Source organism: Ailuropoda melanoleuca, chromosome 4 (assembly GCF_002007445.2).
Source record: "Ailuropoda melanoleuca isolate Jingjing chromosome 4, ASM200744v2, whole genome shotgun sequence".
NCBI classification, from domain to species: Eukaryota; Metazoa; Chordata; class Mammalia; order Carnivora; family Ursidae; genus Ailuropoda; species Ailuropoda melanoleuca.
In genome coordinates, this window is record NC_048221.1 from 38,747,433 (window position 1) to 38,768,483 (window position 21,051).

General features: G+C 38.6%; 1 protein-coding gene across 1 annotated transcript in view; it reads left to right on the plus strand.

The window, feature by feature from the left end:
- The window catches only part of GXYLT2 (glucoside xylosyltransferase 2), a 107,183-nt gene that overhangs the window by 35,592 nt on the left and 50,540 nt on the right, over positions 1-21,051 (plus strand). Inside the window, exon 4 of the mRNA XM_034657252.1 lies at positions 1,027-1,158. Within this exon, the coding sequence (XP_034513143.1) occupies positions 1,027-1,158 (132 nt within the window). The remainder of the gene's footprint in view (positions 1-1,026; positions 1,159-21,051) is intronic.

Consider the following 21,051-nt stretch of genomic DNA (forward strand, 5'->3'; position numbering starts at 1 on the left):
TGGGTGGCATAGCGGTTAAGCGTCTGCCTTCGGCTCAGGGCGTGATCCCGGCGTTGCGGGATCGGGCCCCACATCAGGCTCCTCTGCTATGAGCCTGCTTCTTCCTCTCCCACTCCCCCTACTTGTGTTCCCTCTCTCGCTGGCTGTCTCTATCTCTGTCGAATAAATAAATAAAATCTTTTTAAAAATAAATAAATAAATAAATAAAATATAAAGCCCATTAATTGAATAATTTTGTTATGACAATAACACATGCCAAGAAAATAGTATATACTCATTGGAAAAGTTCTAAAGAACACAGAAACATAAACTTAGAAACTGAAGCCACTACCATCACCTCAGGTGTCCACTTTTAACAGTTTAGTGTCTATCTGTCCAGATTTTTCTCTCCATGTAAAATATATATGCATACATTTTCCCTTTAACACAGAAGCATATTATAAAATTTTTTTGCATTTTGCTTTTTATTAATAAAAACATTTTATAATAAATTTTATAATACATTCATTTATTTAAAATTATATAAATTTTATAATAAAATGTTATTTATAATAAACATTTTTTGTCAGCACATATAGATCTACTTTATTTTCACTGTCCCAATAGTCTGTTGCATAGTTCTACCGTAATTAATTTTCCCAATTCCTAATTATTGGGCATTTAGTTTGTTCTCAAGGGTTTTTTTTTTTTTTATTATTACAAATGAGGCTGGGTTGAGGGTCTTGTGCCTTTATCTTTGGTGTTGGTTGTTCCCAATTTCAAAATTGCCCTCTTGGCAGTTTATTCAAATTTATACTCACCTCTTGGTGTTTATGTGCCAGTCTTCTAATATCCTTGACAACTCTGCATGTTATTTTTAAAAATTTTAGCCATAGTCTTTCATTCACTGAGCATTAATCATGGTGGTGAAGTTAGACTTTCTGTGTAAGTTGCCTGAATAATTTCCACTTGAACATCCAGAAGCTTCAGGTGTTTTCTGTATCTCTGGGGCCTAATCACCCTCCCCTTGTCTTCCTTGCTTTTCAGTTACGACAGTGGCCTGACTCATATACAAAGAAGTTTGAGCACAGAATCTACCCCATCACATTTTCGGTTGGAAACCCTCAGGAATGGAAGAAATTATTCAAACCCTGTGCTGCTCAGAGACTCTTTCTTCCGGTAAGAACATGAGCTTTTAATAGATGCTGCTCGGGAGAGAATTGTTCTTGGAAACCTGGTGAAATTAACTGGTGTGTGTTTAAAGACATTTTACTTACAGCTTAAAATGTGTTTCTCTTGGATTCTGTAGTTGATTCTCTTAGTCTTCTCAGTATAGTGGGTTCTTGTGTTCAAGAAGTTGTCTCTCCCAAAGATTAAGGACTGAGAGCATCCAAAGTATGTCTTGGATTATGGGTCTTTGTGACTTTGGGTCCACCTTTACTAGCTGTGTGAACCTCAGTAAATCCCCCACCTTCACTAGGCTTCATGTTCCTTCAGAGGTTTGGCACATAGTTGGTCTTCAGTAAATGTTAGCTTTGATTATTATTACTACTCTTATCACAATAACTGTTGCCAGATGTTGCCATGCTAGGTAGTAATTCATAAAAGGTCCAGAGTTCCGGTTCAGCCTCTCAGTTTTGAATTTTTAAATTAACTATTTCTATTACCTTTTTAAAAATCCTAAATAGAAAAATGCCTGAAGATATACCAAAACTGGAATATCATGGAGCAAAGATGGCAGCTTTGACTTGTCAGTTGCAATCTTGACATTTGTGAATGATTCGTACCTTCAGCAAACATTTACCCAGTGCCCCATTAGATTCTAGGCCCTGGGTTAGTGATAGTAAGATGGCGGCAAACAAGTCAGCCACGGCCTTGCTCCCTTGGAGTTTGAGCCTAGCATTGAACAGGTGATTGGTTGTATGATCTGTGTTGAAGTCTCATGAATATATGTAACTTGGGGTTCCACACTGGTCAGTGAGAGGTCATAGAAAGTTCTCTGGGGACATGGCATTTATGCTAAGGCATGAACGCAGAAGCAGCAGGGATCACTGAGTGATAAGGACCTGGTTGGTAATGAGAGAGAAAAGAGTATCAAGCAGATGGAACAATACGTTCAAAGGCTTTGAATTGGAAAGTAGCATGCTTGAGAAAATAAAAGAAGGTAGAGTAACCAGAAAAGAGTGTGACATGGGATTAAAGAGGTCAGCAGGGGTTGGATTGTCTGGTCTTTGTGTTAAGGGCATTGAGAAGCCATTCACTGATTTTTAGTATGCATGTGGGATGATCTGGCTTGTGTTTTAAAGAGGACATCCTAGTTCATTGCAGTGTGGACAGTGGAATCGCTAGGCCAATTACTGATGATTTAGGCTATGTGGAGAGCCTTAAAGATGGATTTAGAACCTGCCTGAGAAAGAGAATTTACCAGTCCTCATGAGTGGCTTGTTGTAAGAGTTGAAGGAGAGTGAGGCGAGAAGGCTTTCACCCAAGTCTCTGCCCTGAGCAACTAGTAAGGCCGGTCTGTTTGAAATTGCCAACATTCCGCTATTTATGAGCTACGAGAAAAAGCACTTGTTACGGTTCATCCTACTCGGTGGTTGGTGGTCTTTGGAGAGATGGTAAGACAGAAGGATGACCAGTTTTCATGGAATGAGATGACTTTAATTTGGGTCATATTTTGATTTTGAGGTGCCTGGGAGATGGCCATGTAGAGAAGTCTTACCATCTGTTGGTTTCAAACCCTAAATGGCAAGCGGCCCTTTTAGCATTTCCTACCCAGAACCTGTGAGAAGTCCGAGACCTGGCTGTACTCTTGGTGCCTATCTGGGCACGCTTACTCACTTGTTAAATGACCTGTTTGTCACACGCCACAGACCGTCATGTGAGATGGGAGTCATTGCATACAAGCATGGGTGAGGAAAGACTGCTTCAAACTGGAACTGAAATCTGTACGTGGGTGATATAAAAACTAATTACCACTTCAGAAGATGAGAAAAAATGTCAGGTTTCTTCTTCTTGTCTTTGTTTTAGGGGGGAAAATGTATTAAAAAACCAAAGTTACTATTGGAAAATTGTCTTTCCAACCAATGCAAAAAATATAAGCAACCCAGTGGAACCACATTTGAATTTTCCCTGACCTTGAGTTGTGACTTTATCGCCACTATTAAAAAAACAAACCTACCAATGATGGTTTTCATTCATTCCCAGCGAAGTAAGTGTTCCATTTTGAATGACAAATGAGTGCTGGCATTCCTTATCTGCTTTTGATAATGGAAACTAGCCCTCCTTAAAAATAATAAAGAGAGATTGTGGTTGACAGGACATTTACCTTCTCCAAGTCGTATATCATAACAGCAGATTATAAACATAGCATTTTTAGGCATCAGTAGAATGTATTGATCCTCAGAGTAATTTGAAATAAAGACTAGGTGATATTTTCCTTGAAATGCATCTCTGTAAAACCAAATCAAATGTACTGCTGAGGCAGCAGAGTGAAGACGGAGATCCCAGAATGCAAACATTCTAGCAAGTGGTTGGTCAAGTCGTTTGAGAACCACAGTCTCACCCATATTCTGAGGGGGTGTCATCTACCCCAAGCCTGTAGGAAAAAAAAAAAACAAAACAAAACCCTAATCACATAAGATTATTACTATCAGAATAAGATCAGAGTGCAAGTCTGCAACTCAGGCTTATTAGATTCTCAAGTACAATTAGTGGAACTCAGATCCTACTAGTTCGTGATTTATGAAGTCCTAGAAACCATAGACATTTAATTTTCTATTTCTGTGAATAATGGTCCAAAGAGCAGGACCATTATTAGTGCTAAGTAAACTGCAGAGGGTTTACAAGCTCTCTAGGATGCATATTGCTCTCAGGTAACTCAGAAGCTTAACGTATTTAAAACAATCCGCCAATTACAAATAAATCAGATCTGGTAATTAAAATTTATCGTAGAGTACTTTTCCCTTTTTCTTTAGTAACAGCCATAAAGCTTTCACTATTGTAAAACTAATTGAGTGTCATGAATTCACATCGCCTCTCTCCCATTTAATGGGAATTAGTGAGATTTTTTTGATGGATCTATGCATTTTTGTTACACAGTCTGCCTCCTTGATTCCAAAAACCACTAATTGTGGTTTTCTGGGGATCCTAGAGATATTCCAAACATGACAGAAATCACTGAATTGCAGAATCTTCAGAGACTTTATTGGCAAGCAGCACCCAGTATGGAAATATACATTAGGTTAAGGTGCTATGTAAGTCTCTCCCAGGGAGAAAGGCCTTTTTAAACCAAGTTTTGATAAATTCCAAGATTATAATAATGTCTGATGTCTTTCCTGCTCCCAACACTTGCCATAAGCATCTATCTCAGGGGAAGGAGTTAGGGAAGAATATTGTCGTGAGACATAGGGTAAAATTGCTTGTAGCCTTGACCTATAAATTCTTCCTGAATTCTCTGGATATTTCTATATTTCTAACAAAATTGACCTATCCTTTAATATTTCAAAGGAATATCATGCCAAGTAAATAAAAATCTTAGATTACCTAGATTTTCTACATCACATCAAGAATAACAATATATAGGGGTGCCCGCGTGGCGCAGTTGGTTAAGTGCTAGCTCTTGGTTTCGGCTCAGGTGGTGATCTCAGGGTCATGAGATTGAGCCCCACATCGGGCTTTGCACTCAGTGTGGGATTATCTCTCCCTCTCTCTCTGCACCTCCCACCCTCCCCTCACCTCAAATAAATAAAATAAATATTTTTTTAAAAAAGTAACAATATGTAATCTTTCCTTTTTCCACTTACAGTTTAAGAGGTTTGTAACTAGTTCCAATATTTGGGAAACTATGTGCTTATAAGAAATGAGTCTAATGAGTCAGCTGCAGGCTAATGGAAAAGAGAGGTTACATGACTTATAAGAACTTTTTATAATTAAGGTCAGGCCTCTCTACTATTATTAATATTATAACAGCATTAGCAGTCAACATTGAGTCTTCCTTGGAACCAACCCTTTGGATGTCAACAAATATTGACAGATGTATAGGAACGTATTAAAAATCTTTATTAAGAGGAACATGTATTAGAAACACGATAAGTAATGTCTCTGTATTTCATTAAGCATCAAGAGGCCATAAATTATTGGGACAAGATGAGCTATCAAAGGGTCACATAAAAATGACCCTAAGTACCAATTTTGTTGAACAAGCTTTCCACAATCCTTATCATTTACTCACACACTATTAAAGATTTGACATTCAGGATAACAATGCTTAGTTACATGTAAAAAAACACAACTCCAACTAGCTAAGGAAAGAAGGAAATTTTTTGGCTTAACTGACCGTGAAGTCCAGATGATCCCAAGCATAGGGCTGATCCGGGGCTCCCATGATGTCACCCAGGCTCTTTGTGTCTCTCCCTCAATTCCCTGCAAAGCTCACTCTAGGAACATAATGATTGCTTGAAGCAGCCTGAGATTTAAATTCTAGAAGCTTAGTTTAGCAGAAAAATGAGCAGGAAGGGTGACTACTTCCAAAATGGTGGCAGAAGAGCTCTGTGGAAATGCTGTCCAGTGAGGCAAGCATAACTGGTGAAAACTAATTTTTTCAATTTATTTATTTATTTATTTATTTTAGAGAGAGAGAGAGGGCGTGAGTGGGGGGAGGAACAGAGGGGGAAGGAGAGGGAGGGGAAAGACTCTCAAGCAGACTCCACACTGAGCATGAGCCTGACACGGGGCTCGATATGATCCTGAGATCATGACCTGAGCTGAAATCAAGAGTTGAACACTTAACCAAATGAGCCACGCAGGCAACCCTGGTGAAAATTATTTTTAAAGCAATTATCTAGAATCTTTGGGCATTATGCTAAGTTAGGGCCTAAGCAAATGAGGAAACAGATTATTCAAGAAAATCTAATGTAACCAAGTCCAAGCTTGTTCTGCTCACTGCATGACAGGCCCACAAGTCTAGAGGCAAGATGTTGGGGTAAGGAAAGTGACTTTATCTGGAAAGCCAGCAAACCAAGGAGATACAGACTATTGTCCTAAACAATCATCTCCCCTTGGCATGAAATTCGAGCTTATTTTATGTTAGCAAAGGGCGGGTGGGGGGGAAGTAAGGAGGGCTGGAGTCAGAAGGTCAGTGATGTCTGTAGATATCTGAGAAAGGCCATAAAATTTGTTTGTCCTTGGTCAGTTGATCTTTGTGTACAGGAATCTGGTTGTGCCATTCCTGTAAATGTTAAGCATAGCATAGTCATTTCTGTATGTGCTTCCTTATCTCCTTGGATGAGGTAGGTTTGGGTAGAAAGCAGTTCTTGCAAATCTTAACTGTAAGCAAAATTTCTTCGATGATTAACATGACTACGTACATGCAGGGCTAAAGGAGAAGTTTCTAAGCTGTAGGTTATAGCAGCAAGGGTAATAAAAGCAACATGGAGTCAGGCATGCTGAGTTTTTTTCCCTGATACACTAAAACTTGGTAAGAAAGAGGGAGAATCTATGACATTTGAACCACAACCTACTCCCTCCATCTCCCCTTCCAACTCAGCATGATGGAAAGTCAACTCTAGACAGTTCAGTCCAGAATATAGGGATCCTGGGGCGCCTGGGTGGCATAGCGGTTAAGCGTCTGCCTTCGGCTCAGGGCGTGATCCCGGCGTTGTGGGATCGAGCCCCACATCAGGCTCCTCTGCTATGAGCCTGCTTCTTCCTCTCCCACTCCCCCTGCTTGTGTTCCCTCTCTTGCTGGCTGTCTCTATCTCTGTTGAATAAAATAAATAAAAATCTTAAAAAAAAAAAAAAAAGAATATAGGGATCCTTTTCTCTCCAGCTCCCAGTGGAGAGATATGGTATTGCCTTAGGAGGGACGGGTCATCAACAGTTCTCATCTCTGTATCACAGAGTTTAAATTCCAGGCAAATGTAGCCGATGTTCTGAGGCTTCTGTAATTGAGAGCGAGCTGGTAGCTTCATGAGAGACACAAATTAAAATATAGGCAGGTTAATTTATAAGAGATAACCAGGGAAAGAGATAAAAAGTGCCCTCTTGGTGGCAGAACAATGTTCAAAGACTGGCCTTAAAAACTGATCCTTCATATGAGCCTAAATTTAATTGTACAAGATGGAGGAGCAATTTGTGCCTCAAAAACAATAGAGCAACCAGCTAGAAATTAGTAGAGGCTAACAGCTGGGTGTAATACCAACAGCAACAGACAGTTTAACAGAAAGATTAGAGAAAGAGTCAGTCAAAGATAAAACCACTGTCATTTCAGGGTGACTGCATGCATGCCCAAGGCTGCACCCAACTGCATGCAGTTGTTGTCATAGGCTGCATGCAGTGGGTGAAATGGACTTCACTAAAATAGTCCAGGCAAGATGCTAAACAAATAAATGAGCAAACAACATCAATAAGCCCTGTAGGTTGGAGTTGCTAAAATATATTATCTAACATATCCTAAAATACATCATCATGCTATCATTTATTAACATGCTAAATATATTACCCAAATTTTTTTCATCAAAAAAATATGAGGCATTCAAGGAAACAGGAAAGTGTGACTCATTCACAGGAAAAAATGCAAGCAATAGAAAATGCCTGTGATAGGACCCAGATGTCAGATTTAATAGAAAAAGAATTCACCCTTTCAAGGGCCAGGCCTCACCCTGCTCACTTGCTGGGGTCTCATCCCTGGGGAACCCAGTACAGCCATGGGGGTCTGCTGGTGTGGGCTCAGGACATGTGGACACTGGCCTGGTCCCAGAGGGTCTGACCAGGAGGGTAGGGGCACCACCACCTCACAGGCTCCCAGCCCTCCCCAGCTGTCAGTAATTAAAAGCAATCTACCATGCATACGCACACACACACACACACACACACACACACACACAAAAATAGAAAAAAGCAGCCATTATAAATACATTTAAGCAACAAAAGAAAACCATGCTTAAAGAAGTAAAGTAATTAAGGAGGGTGCATGATGTGATGAGCACTGGGTGTTACGCAACTGATGAATTATTGAACAGTACATCTGAAACTAATGATGTACTATGTGTTGGGTAATTGAATTTAAGTTTAAAAAAAGAAGTAAAGTAAGATATGATGACAGTGTTTCATGAAATGAAGAATATCAATAAGGAGATGAAAATTATTTTCATAATTTTCATTAAAAGAGCTAAGTGGAGATTCTGGAGTTAAAAGGTACAATGATTGAAATGAAAAGTCATTAAAGGAGCTCACAGCAGATTTGAAATTAAAGTAGAAAGTATTGGTAAATTTGAAGATAAATCAATAAACCTCACTCAATCCAAGGAATAGGGAAAAATAATAAAATTGAGCAGAGACTGAGAGAAATGTGCAATACATCAAGTGTGATGGGAGCACCAGAAGCAGAGGGGAGAGAGAGAGGAATGGAAAAAGCTATTTGAAGAAATAATGGTTGAAAACTTGCAAATCTGATGAAAAACAATGTACATATCAAAGTTCAAAGAACTCTTAAGATAAACTCAAAGAGATCCACATGCAGATAATCATAATAAAAAACCCTGAAAGACAGAGATAAAGTTTTAAAAGCAGCAAGAGAAAAACAACTTGTTACATACAAGGGCACTCCATGAAGATTAGCTGCAAATTTCTCTTTAGTTACTATGGAGGGCAGAAGGCCACGGGATGACGTATTTGAAGTGCCAAAAGGTGGCGGGAAACTGTCTCCCCAATATCTCGTATCTAGCAAAACTATTTTATTTTTATTTTTGTTTTTTTAAGATTTTATTTATCTGACAGAGAGAGAGAGCACAAGTAGGCAAAGCAGGAGGCGGAGGCAGAGGGAGAAGCAGGCTCCCCGCTGAGCAGAGAGCCCCATACAGGTCTCCATCCCAGGACCCTGGGATTATGACGTGACCTGAAGGCAGCCGCCTCATGGACTGAGACGCCCAGGCGCCCCCTAGCAAAACTATCTTTAAACATGAAGGTGGACTAGGCAGTACACCCAGCAAACCTGCAGGGCTGTCTCTTGCTTCAACGGTGTTTGGATGGAACAGACCCAGGGTCACCCCTTCACCCTCTGACCACCCTCCAACCTTTTTTCCTGTCACAACCTTCAGAGCCATCTTCTCTGCTGCCCTTTTCCTCTGGGACCAGCCAATACCCTATTTTGAGCTTCACTCCTTATTACCAACCAACCAGGAGTTCCCAGATTCGTCAGAATTATTTCACAGAGGTGGAGGCTGCTGTCAACTGCCTGGTCAGCATACATCTGCTGGCCTCCTACCCCTACCTCTCTCTGGGCCTCTGTTTCCACTGTGAAGACATGGCTCTGGAGGGCGTGGGCCCCTTCTTCCACAAGTTGGCTAACAAGAAATGAGGGCACTGAGGATCTCTTGAAGGTGCAAAACCAGTGTGGCCACTGTGCCCTCTTCCAGGACATGCAGAAGCCATCCCAAAATGAAATGAATGGGGTAAAACTCCAGAGGCCAAGGAAGCCCCCCTGGTTCTAGAGAAGAACCCGAACCAGGCCCTTTTGGATCTGCATGCCCTGGGTTCTGCAGGCAGACCCCCATCTCTGTGACTTCCTGGAGAACCACTTCCTGTTGGAGGAGGTAAAACTCATCAAGAAGATGGACCACCAGCTGTCTAACCTCCGTGGAGTGGCTGGTCCCCAGGTTGAGCTGGGCAAGTATCTCTTCGAAAGGCTTACCCTCAGGCATGACTAAGAGTGCTCTGAAGCCCAGCAACATTTGAGGGGCCCCTCTGGCCTCCCCCTGGTGCCAGGCTTGTGCCTGAGCCTCTTCCTGCAGCCACTAGGCAGCTTTTCAACCACCCTGGAGCCCTCTTCCAAGACAAGGAGGAAATGGAAACAATAAAGCTTTTTGTAGGGGGGGAAAAGGTGAAATCAAGTCGTTCCCAGGTAAAGAAAACTGAGATAATTTGTTGCTAGCAGAACTGCCTTACAAGCAGTACTAAGGAAGTTCTCTAGGCTGAAAACAAATGGCTCCAGATCACATTTTTAAAAAAGAGCATGAGTAAAGGCAATTATATAGAAAATATTATAATGAACATTTCCTTTTTCTATTTGATTTGATTTTTTAAGATTTTGTTTCTTTATTATTTATTTAGCGAGCACAAGCGAGGGAGGGGCAGAGAGAGAGGAACAGAGAGAATCTCAAGAAGACTCGGCGCTGAGCATGGAGCCTGACACAGGGCTTGATCTCATGACCCCGAAATCATGACCTGAGCCAAAATCAAGAGTCAGACAATCAACTGACTGAGCTACCTGGGAACCCCTTCAGATTTTATTTTTTAGTAACCTCTACACCCAGTGTGGGGCTTGAACTCACAACCTGGAGATCAAGAGTTGCATGCCCTACAGACTGAGCCAGCCACGCACCCCTATGATGAATGTTTCTTATCCTTTACTCTCTTAATTGATTTTAAAAACAATGTATGAGACAATATGTATATAACTGTATTGTTGCGACTGTAATATATTTAACAATAATAGCACAAAGGAGGTTGGAGCGGAGGAAAGTTGTGTGGGATAAAACAATGATTTCAGATAGTCACTCAAATCCACAGGAACAAATAAAGAAAATCAGAAATGGTAGAAGCAGGTTAATATAACAAACTCCATAAATATAACCTTGCTCTCCTTTCTCTCTCAGCTTCTTTAAAACACATAAAATTACATGAAGTAGCAATTACAGCAATATATTTTGGGGTTTGTAACATGTGTAGATGTAATATGTACAATGACATCAAAAAATGGAAGCAAGAAATAGAGCTATATAGGATTAACATTTGTATATCTCATTAGAATTAAGTTAGTATAATTCTGAAGTGTATTTTGATAAGACATACATGGTAAGCCCAGGAGCAACCGCAGAGAAAAAATATGGTGAAAACAAATCACTAAATTAAAACCTATGTTAGAAAATATCCACTGAATGCAAAAAAAAAAAAAAGGCAGTAAAGGAAGAGCGGAAGAACAAAAAAGACATGAGGCACATTGAAAACAGAAAGGAAAATGACAGACATAAATTCAACTACATCAGTAACATTGAATGAGAATGGATAAAACAATCCAATCCAAAGGCAGAAATTGCCAGAAATAGTTGATTAAAAAAATGTATAATCCAAATATGTGCTGTCTACAGGAGACATACCTTAGGTTCCAAAGATACAAATAGGCTGGAAGCAAAAAGATGGAAAAAGACGTCAATCAAAGAGAACCACAAGAAAGCTGGAGTGCCTATGCTAATATCAGACAAAATAGAACTGAAAAAAATTATTAAATAAAAATAGGCACATTAAATGCTAAAAATGTTAATCCACAAAGAAGATATAACAATTATAAATATATATTGCACCTCACAACAGAGCCCCCAAATACATGAAGCCCAAACTGACAGAATTGGAGGGAGAAATAGGCAATCCACCAGTAATAATGGGTTACTTTAATGCCCCACATTCAATAACGGGTTAAATAATAGATCATCAACAAGGAAATAGACTTGAACAACACTTTACACCAAATGGACCAATAGACATCTATAGAACACCCCACCCAACACCAGTGGAGCACACATTCTTCTGAGCGCATATGGAATAGACCAAATGTTAGGACATAAAACAAGCCTCAATGAACTTAAAAGGATTGAAGTCGTGCAAAGTATGTTCTCTGACCACAGTGGAATGAAATTAGAAAGAAATTTGGGCAGCTCACAGATATGTGGAAATTAAACAGCACCCTCCTAAATAACCAGTGGGTCAAAGAAGAAATTACAGAAGACATTAGAAAATATTTTGGGATATGGAGTGCAAGGATGGCTCAGTTGGTTAAGTGTCTGACTCTTGATTTCAGCTCAAGTCTTGATCTCATGGTCATGAGTTCAAGCCCCATGTTGGACTACATGCTGGGCGTGGACCTACCTAAAAACAAAAAAACAAAGAAAGCCAAGAAAATACTTTGAGATAAATGAAAATATGTATACCAAAACTTATGAGAGCAGGTAAGGCAGTACTTAGACTGAAATTTATAGTTGTAAACTGCTACCTCACAAATGAGGAAAGATTCTAAATCAATAACTTAACTTTCTGCCTGAGTCCCCTTAAAAAGAACAAACTAAATCCAAGCAAGAACAAGGAAGGAAATAGTAAAGATTAGAGTAAAAAATAATGAAGTAGAGAAGAGAAAAAGAATGGAGGATAATCACAGACTTGAAAGTTGTTTATTTGAAAATATCAACAAAATTGACAGGGACACCTGGGTGGCTCAGTCGGTTAAGCGTCTGCCTTCAGCTCAGGTCATGATCCCAGGGTTCTGGGCAAGAGAGAAAAAGACAGAAGACTCAAATTACTGGAGTCAGGAATGAAAGAGGGGAGATGAATACCAACATTAGTGATATAAAAAGAATTGTAAAGCAATACTATAAATAACTGAATGATAATTACATGAAATGGACAACTTCGAATTAGTAATTTTTTTTAAACCCATGAAGAAAAGCTCAGGACTAGATGGCTTCATTGGTGAGTTTTACCAAACATTTAAAGAATTAATACCAGTTCTTGCTCATCTCTTAAAAAAAAAAAAACACCAAAAAAACAGGTGCCTGGGTGGCTTATTCATTAAGCATCTGACTCTTAATTTCAGCTCAGATCATGATCTCAGGGTCATGAGATCAGGCCCTGTGTCATGCTCTGCGTTAGACATGAAGCCTGCTTAAGATTCTCTCTTTCCCTCTCCTTCTGCCCCTCCCCCTGCCTCTCTCTCCCTCTCTTAAAAATTAATTAATTAATTAAAAAAACAGAAAAGAAGTGACTACCTCCCAATTATTTATATTAGGCCACATATTAACCTGTTACCAAAACCATACAGTGACATCACAAGGAAAGAAAACTACGGGGGCGCCTGGGTGGCGCAGTTATTAAGCATCTGCCTTTGGCTCAGGGCGTGATCCCGTCGTTCTGGGATCGAGCCCCACGTCAGGCTCCTCCTCTGAGAGCCTGCTTCTTCCTCTCCCACTCCCCCTGCTTGTGTTCCCTCTCTCCCTGGCTGTCTCTCTGTCAATTAAATAAATAAAATCTTTAAAAAAAAACAAGAAAAGAAAACTACAGAGCAATTACTCGTGAATGTAGATGGAAAAATCCTCAACAAATACTACTATATAGAATCCAGCAACTCAAAAAAGGATTTTGCACCATTACCAAGTGGAATTTTTCCCAGGAACACAAAGGGTTTAACATGTTAAAATCAATTAATTTAATGTGATATATAAACAGATTAAATATGTTATGAACATTTCAATAGATGCAGGAACAAATTTGGCAAAATATAATACACTTTCATGATAAAAACATTCAACCCTAGGAATAAAAGAGAATGTTTCAACCTGATGAAGGGCATCTACAAAAACCTCACAATTAGCATCGTACTTAAATTAATGGTAAAAGACTGAATACTTTACCTCTAAGATCAGAAAAATATATGCTTTCAAAATTTCTATTCATCATTGTATTGGAAGTTCTAGTCAGGGCATTCAGGCAAGAAAATGGAATAGAATGAACTCTGATTTGAAAGAAAGAAGTAAAACTATCTCTATCTTCAAATGGCATCATATCATATATAGAAAATCCTGGGGAATCCATTCTAAAAATGATAACTAATCAAATGTAGTAAGGTTGCAAGATACAAGACCAATTGTATTTCTAAACACTTGTAATGAGCAACCCAGAACTAAAATTTAAAAAACAATTCCATTTATAATAACAAAAATAATAAAATACTTAATAAATTTAACAAAATGTGTGTAAAACTTGTGCTCTGAAAATTATAAGAGTTGTTTAAAGAAATTAAAGAAGAGTTAAATAAAAGGAAAGAAGGCTCATGTTCATAGATTGAAAGACTTAATAGTGTTAAGATGGCATTAGTCCTCAACATTGTCTGCATATCCAATATAGTCTTCAGCAAAATCCCAGTTGGCTTCATTGCAGAAAGTGCCAAGCTCATCCTAAAATTCATATGGAAATCCAAGGGACTGTAATATCAGTAAACTTCTTGTAAGGCTAACTAAATCTTGTAAGGCTAACTAAATAAAAAAGAGAGGACAGAAATTACTAATATTAGAAATGAAAGAGGGGACATCATTACTAAGGATTCCTTTTGATGGGCAGTAAAAGTATAATAATAAAAACTATTAACATCTCCATGACCACAAATTTGATAAGTTAAATGAAATGGATCAGTTCCTTGAAAGATACAAACTGTCAAAAGTCACACAAGAAAAAATAGATGCTCTGAACAGGTTTATGTCTATTAAAGAAATGGAATCAGGGGTGCCTGGGTGGCCCATTCAGTTGAGTGTCTAACTCTTGGTTTCATCTCAGGTCATGATCTCATGTGTTCTAGGATTGGGCCTGCATTGGGCTCTGCACTCAGTAGGGAGTCTGCTTGAAGATTCACTCCCTCTGCCTCTCCCCCCATATGCAAGCATTCTATCTCTCTCTCTAAAATAAATAAAACTTAAAAAAAAGAAATTTTAAAAAATTGAATCAATAATTAATAACCTTACAAACAAAAAGCACCAGGGCCAGACAGGCTGGCGAATTCTGTCAAACATTTAAGGATGAAGTTATACCAATTCTCTACAATCTCTTTAAGAGGATAGAAGAAGAGGGAATACTTCCTAACTCATTCTGTGAGGCCACCATTCCTCTAATGCAAAATCAGGCAGACATCAAGAACACTACAGACTAATAGCTCTTATTAACATAGATGCAAAAATCCTCAACAAAATATTAGCAAATCAAATTTTAAAAAACATACAAAGAATTATATACCATGACCAAGTGGGATTTATCCCAGGTATGCAAGGCTGGTTCAGCATTAAAAAGTCAATCGATGTAGCCCATCACATCATCAGGCTAAAAGAAGAAAATCATGTGATTTTATCAATAGATGCAGAAAAAAACATTTAACAATATCCAACATTTATTCATGATAAAAAATTGTCAGTAAACTAGGAATTAAAGGGAACTTTATCAACTTGATAAAAACTATCTACAAAAAACCCTACAGCTAATAGCATACTTAATGGATCTTTAAAAGTAAGCTTTAGGACCTTAATAGGATAGGAATACTCAATATTGTCAAGATATCACTCCTTCCCAAATTGATTTATAGATTCAACTCAGTCCCAATCAAAATCCTACCAGGTTATCTTATAGATGACAACAAACTGATTTTAAAGTTCATACGGGCAAGAAAAAGACTCAGAGTAGCCAATCCAATATTGAAGGAGAAGAACAAAGTTGAGGGATTGATGCTACCCAACTTCAAGACTTACTGTAAAGCTATAGTGATCAAAAGAGTGTGGTATAGGCAAAAGAATAGACAGTCAGTGGAACAGAATAGAGAGCCTAAATAGAATAAATAGACCCCCATAAATATAGTCAACTCATCTTTGACAAAGGAGCAATAGAGTGGAATAAAGATAGTCTCTTCAACAAATTGTGCTAGAACAACTGGATATCCATACACAAAATAATAAATATAGATGCAGATCTTACACACTTCACAAAAATTAACTCAAAATGGATCAGATACTGAAATATAAAATGCAAAACTATGGAACTCCTGGAAGAGAACACAGGAGAAGACCTAGATCACCTAGGGTATGTTGGTGGCTTTTAAGATACAACACCAAAGATATGATCCATGAAAGAAATAATTGATAAACTGGACTTTGTTAAATTTTAAAACTTCTGCTCTCTGAAAGACAATATCAAGAGAAGGAGAAGACAAGCCATAGACAAAGAAAATATTTGCAAAAGACATTTCTGGTAAAGAACTGTTTCTAAAATATACAAAGAACTATTAAAACTCAACAATAGGAAACAAACAACCTGATTTTAAAATGGACCAATGTTTGATTAGGACCAATTCCTAATCAAGGAATTATACAGATGGCAATTTAGCATGCGAAAAGATGCTCTGTATCATATATCATCAGATAAATGCAAATTAAAACAATAATGAGATACCGCTATATACACATTAGAGTGGCCAAAATCTGTAACACTGACAACACCAAATGCTGATGAGGGTGTGGACCAGCAGGAACTCTCAAGCATTGCTGGTGGGAATGCAAAATGGTACGACCACTTTGGAAAATCGTTTGGTGGCTTCTTACAAAATGAAACATACCCTTACCATGGGACCCAGCAGTTGCACTTCCTGGTATTTACCCAAAGTAGCTGAAAACTTACGTCCACACAATAACCTGTGCTTGAATATTTATAGCAGTTTTATTCATAATTATGAAAAGTTGGAAGGGGCCAAGGTATCCCACAGCAGGTGAATGGATAAATAAACTGTAGCGCATCCAGATAACGGGATGTTATTCAGTGCTGAAAAAGAATTGAGCTATTAAGTCATGAAAAGTCATGGAGGAAACTTAAATGCGTATTACTAAGTAAAAGAATCCAACCTGAGAAAGCTACACACTGTATGATTCCAATTATATGACATTTTGGAAAAGGCAAAGCTATGGAGAAATAAAAACGTTTGCCTGGTTGAGGGACAGCCAGGGGCAACGGATGAATAGGCAGTCCACCGAGGATTTTTAGGGCAGTGATAGTACTCTATATGATACTACAACGATGAATATACGCAACTATACATTTGTCCAAACCCATAGAATGTACAACACCAAAAGTGAACCCTAACGTATAGTATGGACTTTGGGTGATTATGATGTGTTAATGTAGGTTCATCCTTGGTAAGAAATATACCGTTCTGGTGAGTGATGTTGATAATAGGGGGAACTATGCATATGTAGAGATGGGGCTTCAGGGGAAATCACTGTACCTCCTCTTAATTGTGTCGTGTACCTGAAACTGCTCTTAAAAAATAATCTTTATTAAAAAGAAAGGAAAAAATATTCAAGGGACCCAGAATATCCAAAACAATCTTGGGAAAGGTGAACAAGGTTGGAAGACTCTAACTTCCTGATTTCAAAATTTACTACAAAGGTACAGTAACCAACTCAATGCAGTAGTGGCATAAGGATAGACATGTAGGCCAATGGAAGAGAATTGAGTCCAGAAATAAACCCTCACAGTTACAGAGTAATTCAATGGGGAAAGAGTAATCTTTTCAATGAAGGGTGCCAGAAAAACTGTATATCCACGTGCGAAAGAATGAAGTTGATTCCCTGCCTCCTACCATATGCAAAAATTAATTGAAATGGATCAAAGACCTAAATATAAGAGCTAAAAATGTAAAAGTCTTAGAAGAAAACATAAGAGTAATCTTTACAATCTTCAATTAGAGAGTGTTTTGGTTTTTTGTTTTTTGTTTTTTTTTTTTTAGATATGATACTAAAAACATAAGCAACCAAAAAAAAAAATACTGGATAATTTGGAGCACATCAAAATTGGAAACTTTTGTGCTTCATATAATATCATCAAGAAAGTATACAGACATCCATAGAATGGAAGAAAATATTTGCATATCACATTTCTGTTAAGGGACTTGTATCTAGAATATATAAATAACTCTTACAACTCAATAATNGGGTTCTCTCCCTCTGCCCCTCTCCCCACTGGAGTGCTCACTCTCTCTCAAATAAATAAATAAAATCTATTTAAAAATGACTAGTTCTGTAACCCTTCTTCTTAAGCCTTCAGAGAGGCCATTTTACTTTGTTAGGATGAGGAATACACACACACACACACACACACACACACAGAGCAGGGCCTTTAAGAAACTTAATAGCCACAGTACTAGGAAGCATTTAATGGAGATAGAAATTAATTTGAAATATATAGAAACAGTATGTGGTAGTTAAGACCACAGAGTCAGGGTGCCTGGGTGGCTTGGTCAGTTAGGTGTCTGACTCTTGGTTTCAGCTCAGGTCATGATCTCAGGGTTGTGAGATCAAGCCCCACATTGCACTGAGCGGGGATCCTAAGATTCTCTCTCTCTCTTCCTCTGCTCCTCCTCTCTCCTGCTCGTGCTTGCTCGCTCTCTAAAGCAAACAAACAAACAAGACTGCAGACTCTAAAACAGTCCAAATATGTTCAGATCTTGCTTCTTGCTTCTACCACTTACCATTTTGTAACCTGGGGAATTACTTTTATTTGCCTAAATTTATTCATCTGTAAAATGGGAATAAGAATATTACCAACTCACAACAATAGTGTGAAAATTTAAATTAGCTAATATATTTAGCACCCTCAAGAACCGTGCCTGGCACATAGTAAGTGCGAGCTGCTATTTTTATTATAGTTGCTATTATTATGAGGACTGATATGTGGCNTGTGCTCATCCCTGAACAATTGTTATGGCCAGAAAGATAAGATACTCTGATTAGCTCAAGTTAAATCACATTCTCATCCGTGGGCAACAGGGGTCCCCAGCATCTGAACCACAGAGATTTGTTTTTTTCACAGGAGAGAGGGTTGGAAGACGTGCTGGAGACAACGAATAGATAGCTATCTGACTTAAGAATGACTAGTTCTGGGGCACCTGTGTGGCTCAGTTGGTTGAGCAGCTCTTGATTCTGACTCCAGTCGTGATCTCAGGGTCATGGGATTGAGCCCTAAGTTGGGCTCTGCACTCAGTGCAGATCTGCTTGAGGTTCTCTCCCTCTGCCCCTCTCCCCACTGGAGTGCTCACTCTCTCTCAAATAAATAAATAAAATCTATTTAAAAATGACTAGTTCTGTAACCCTTCTTCTTAAGCCTTCAGAGAGGCCATTTTACTTTGTTAGGATGAGGAATACACACACACACACACACACACACACACAGAGCAGGGCCTTTAAGAAACTTAATAGCCACAGTACTAGGAAGCATTTAATGGAGATAGAAATTAATTTGAAATATATAGAAACAGTATGTGGTAGTTAAGACCACAGAGTCAGGGTGCCTGGGTGGCTTGGTCAGTTAGGTGTCTGACTCTTGGTTTCAGCTCAGGTCATGATCTCAGGGTTGTGAGATCAAGCCCCACATTGCACTGAGCGGGGATCCTAAGATTCTCTCTCTCTCTTCCTCTGCTCCTCCTCTCTCCTGCTCGTGCTTGCTCGCTCTCTAAAGCAAACAAACAAACAAGACTGCAGACTCTAAAACAGTCCAAATATGTTCAGATCTTGCTTCTTGCTTCTACCACTTACCATTTTGTAACCTGGGGAATTACTTTTATTTGCCTAAATTTATTCATCTGTAAAATGGGAATAAGAATATTACCAACTCACAACAATAGTGTGAAAATTTAAATTAGCTAATATATTTAGCACCCTCAAGAACCGTGCCTGGCACATAGTAAGTGCGAGCTGCTATTTTTATTATAGTTGCTATTATTATGAGGACTGATATGTGGCATGAAACCACTGAGATTATTAACTTTTTTCCCAAAAGGACCTTATCTTGGCCAATAACAAATTTTTTTTTTTGGTCTAGTTGGCCAAGCCATAACCAACACAGAACAATTATAACATGCCTCAGCAGGGAACACTGCTATTATAATATCAGACACATTGTAGCAAATTATAGTTTTGTCCCCAACATGACTACCATCCTAGTAGTTCTGGAATCACCATGTTTATTATGAAGCATAGTATAAGAATCAACACTAATATTTGTTGATTACCTATTGTAACATAATTCTTTGGTTGCAAGCAATCATAATTGAGTGAGTTAATCAGAAGACTTGATTGAAAGGATGTTAGGGGCTCTGAGAATGGAAGAGAAGTTTAATCACCCAGGCTTGGTTTGATTACAGATGGCAAGTGAAACGTTTACACTGAAATTCATTGTTTCCTAAAACTATACTCAAATTCATTATTCATTTTTTAAAGAGCATGAACCTTCTATTCTAAGACAGAAGAAAGGGAGAGGAGGCAATTAGAGCTCAAAATATATTTTGAATGGTAGTAACCAACTTAGCTCCCTTGAGACATCTGTATCTTTAACCAGCAGTGAGGAAAATCCAGAAGTAATTGATTTACATGACACAACCTCCAAAAGGCCAGTGATTTGGTGGCACCAGCTATGTCTGGAAGTGACAGTAAAGATGAACCTAAAATCACGGGGTTTGGTTCAAGTCTCTTCAGGGAGCAGTTAGACTCCCAGGTTGCCTATTTTATACCATGTAACTGGGATTCTGCTTCACTCTTACCCTGGGCAAAAGATTGGAGGCTTTGTTTGTAGAGAAGATAAAACAGAGTATCTCTGAACTAGGAAAGGTAAGGCACAACTGAAGGCATCATGTTGAAACATGAGGTTCAATCAAAAAATTTACATATGGGGGCGCCTGTATGGCGTCTGACTTTTGATTTTGGCTCAGGTCATGGTCTCGAAGTTGTGGGATCAGGCTGGCCCCATGTTGGTCTCCATGCTCAGCGTGGCGTCTGCTTGACATTCTCTCTCTCCCTCTGCCCCTCCCCCAACTCATGTGCATGCTCTCTCTCTCTAAAATGAATAACTAAATCTTAAAAAAAAAAAATTTACAAATGAATGTTAAGACTCCAGACCTTTTACTCTCACATAGTTCCCAGAACCTTACAAGGAAAATTATGCCTTTTAGGTAGGGATTTGAAAGAAATATCTGTGGGGATTTAAGGACACTGACATCTGGGGATTCCCCATTAAGGTGGCACAGCAAGCACTTTCTACACTGAAGCACACAGCTGACAAGTCCCCTCTACATGCTTTCAAGTGAGTCTTAAATACTAATGGAAATCCAGAAATCGCTAGACAGTTGAAGAACCCCTCCAACAGGAAAGACAGAGGTCAAAACAAACAAAGAGAAAACAACCACTTAAAGAAAATAATCAATGCAGGATAAATACAACTTCTAAAGAAATTGTCATTGGTATCCTCAGAGAAATGAAAGAAGATATTACGTGAAGAAGCATGGGATTCCACAAAAAAAAAAAAAAAAGAAAGAAAGAAACATTTAGAGACTAAAACCAGAATATTTATAAATTCAAAATGTGGTAGCAGAAATAAGCAACTCAAAAGAAAAACTGCAGAAAAAGTTGAGGAAATTTTCTGAGTAATAATAAAAATCAATGAGAT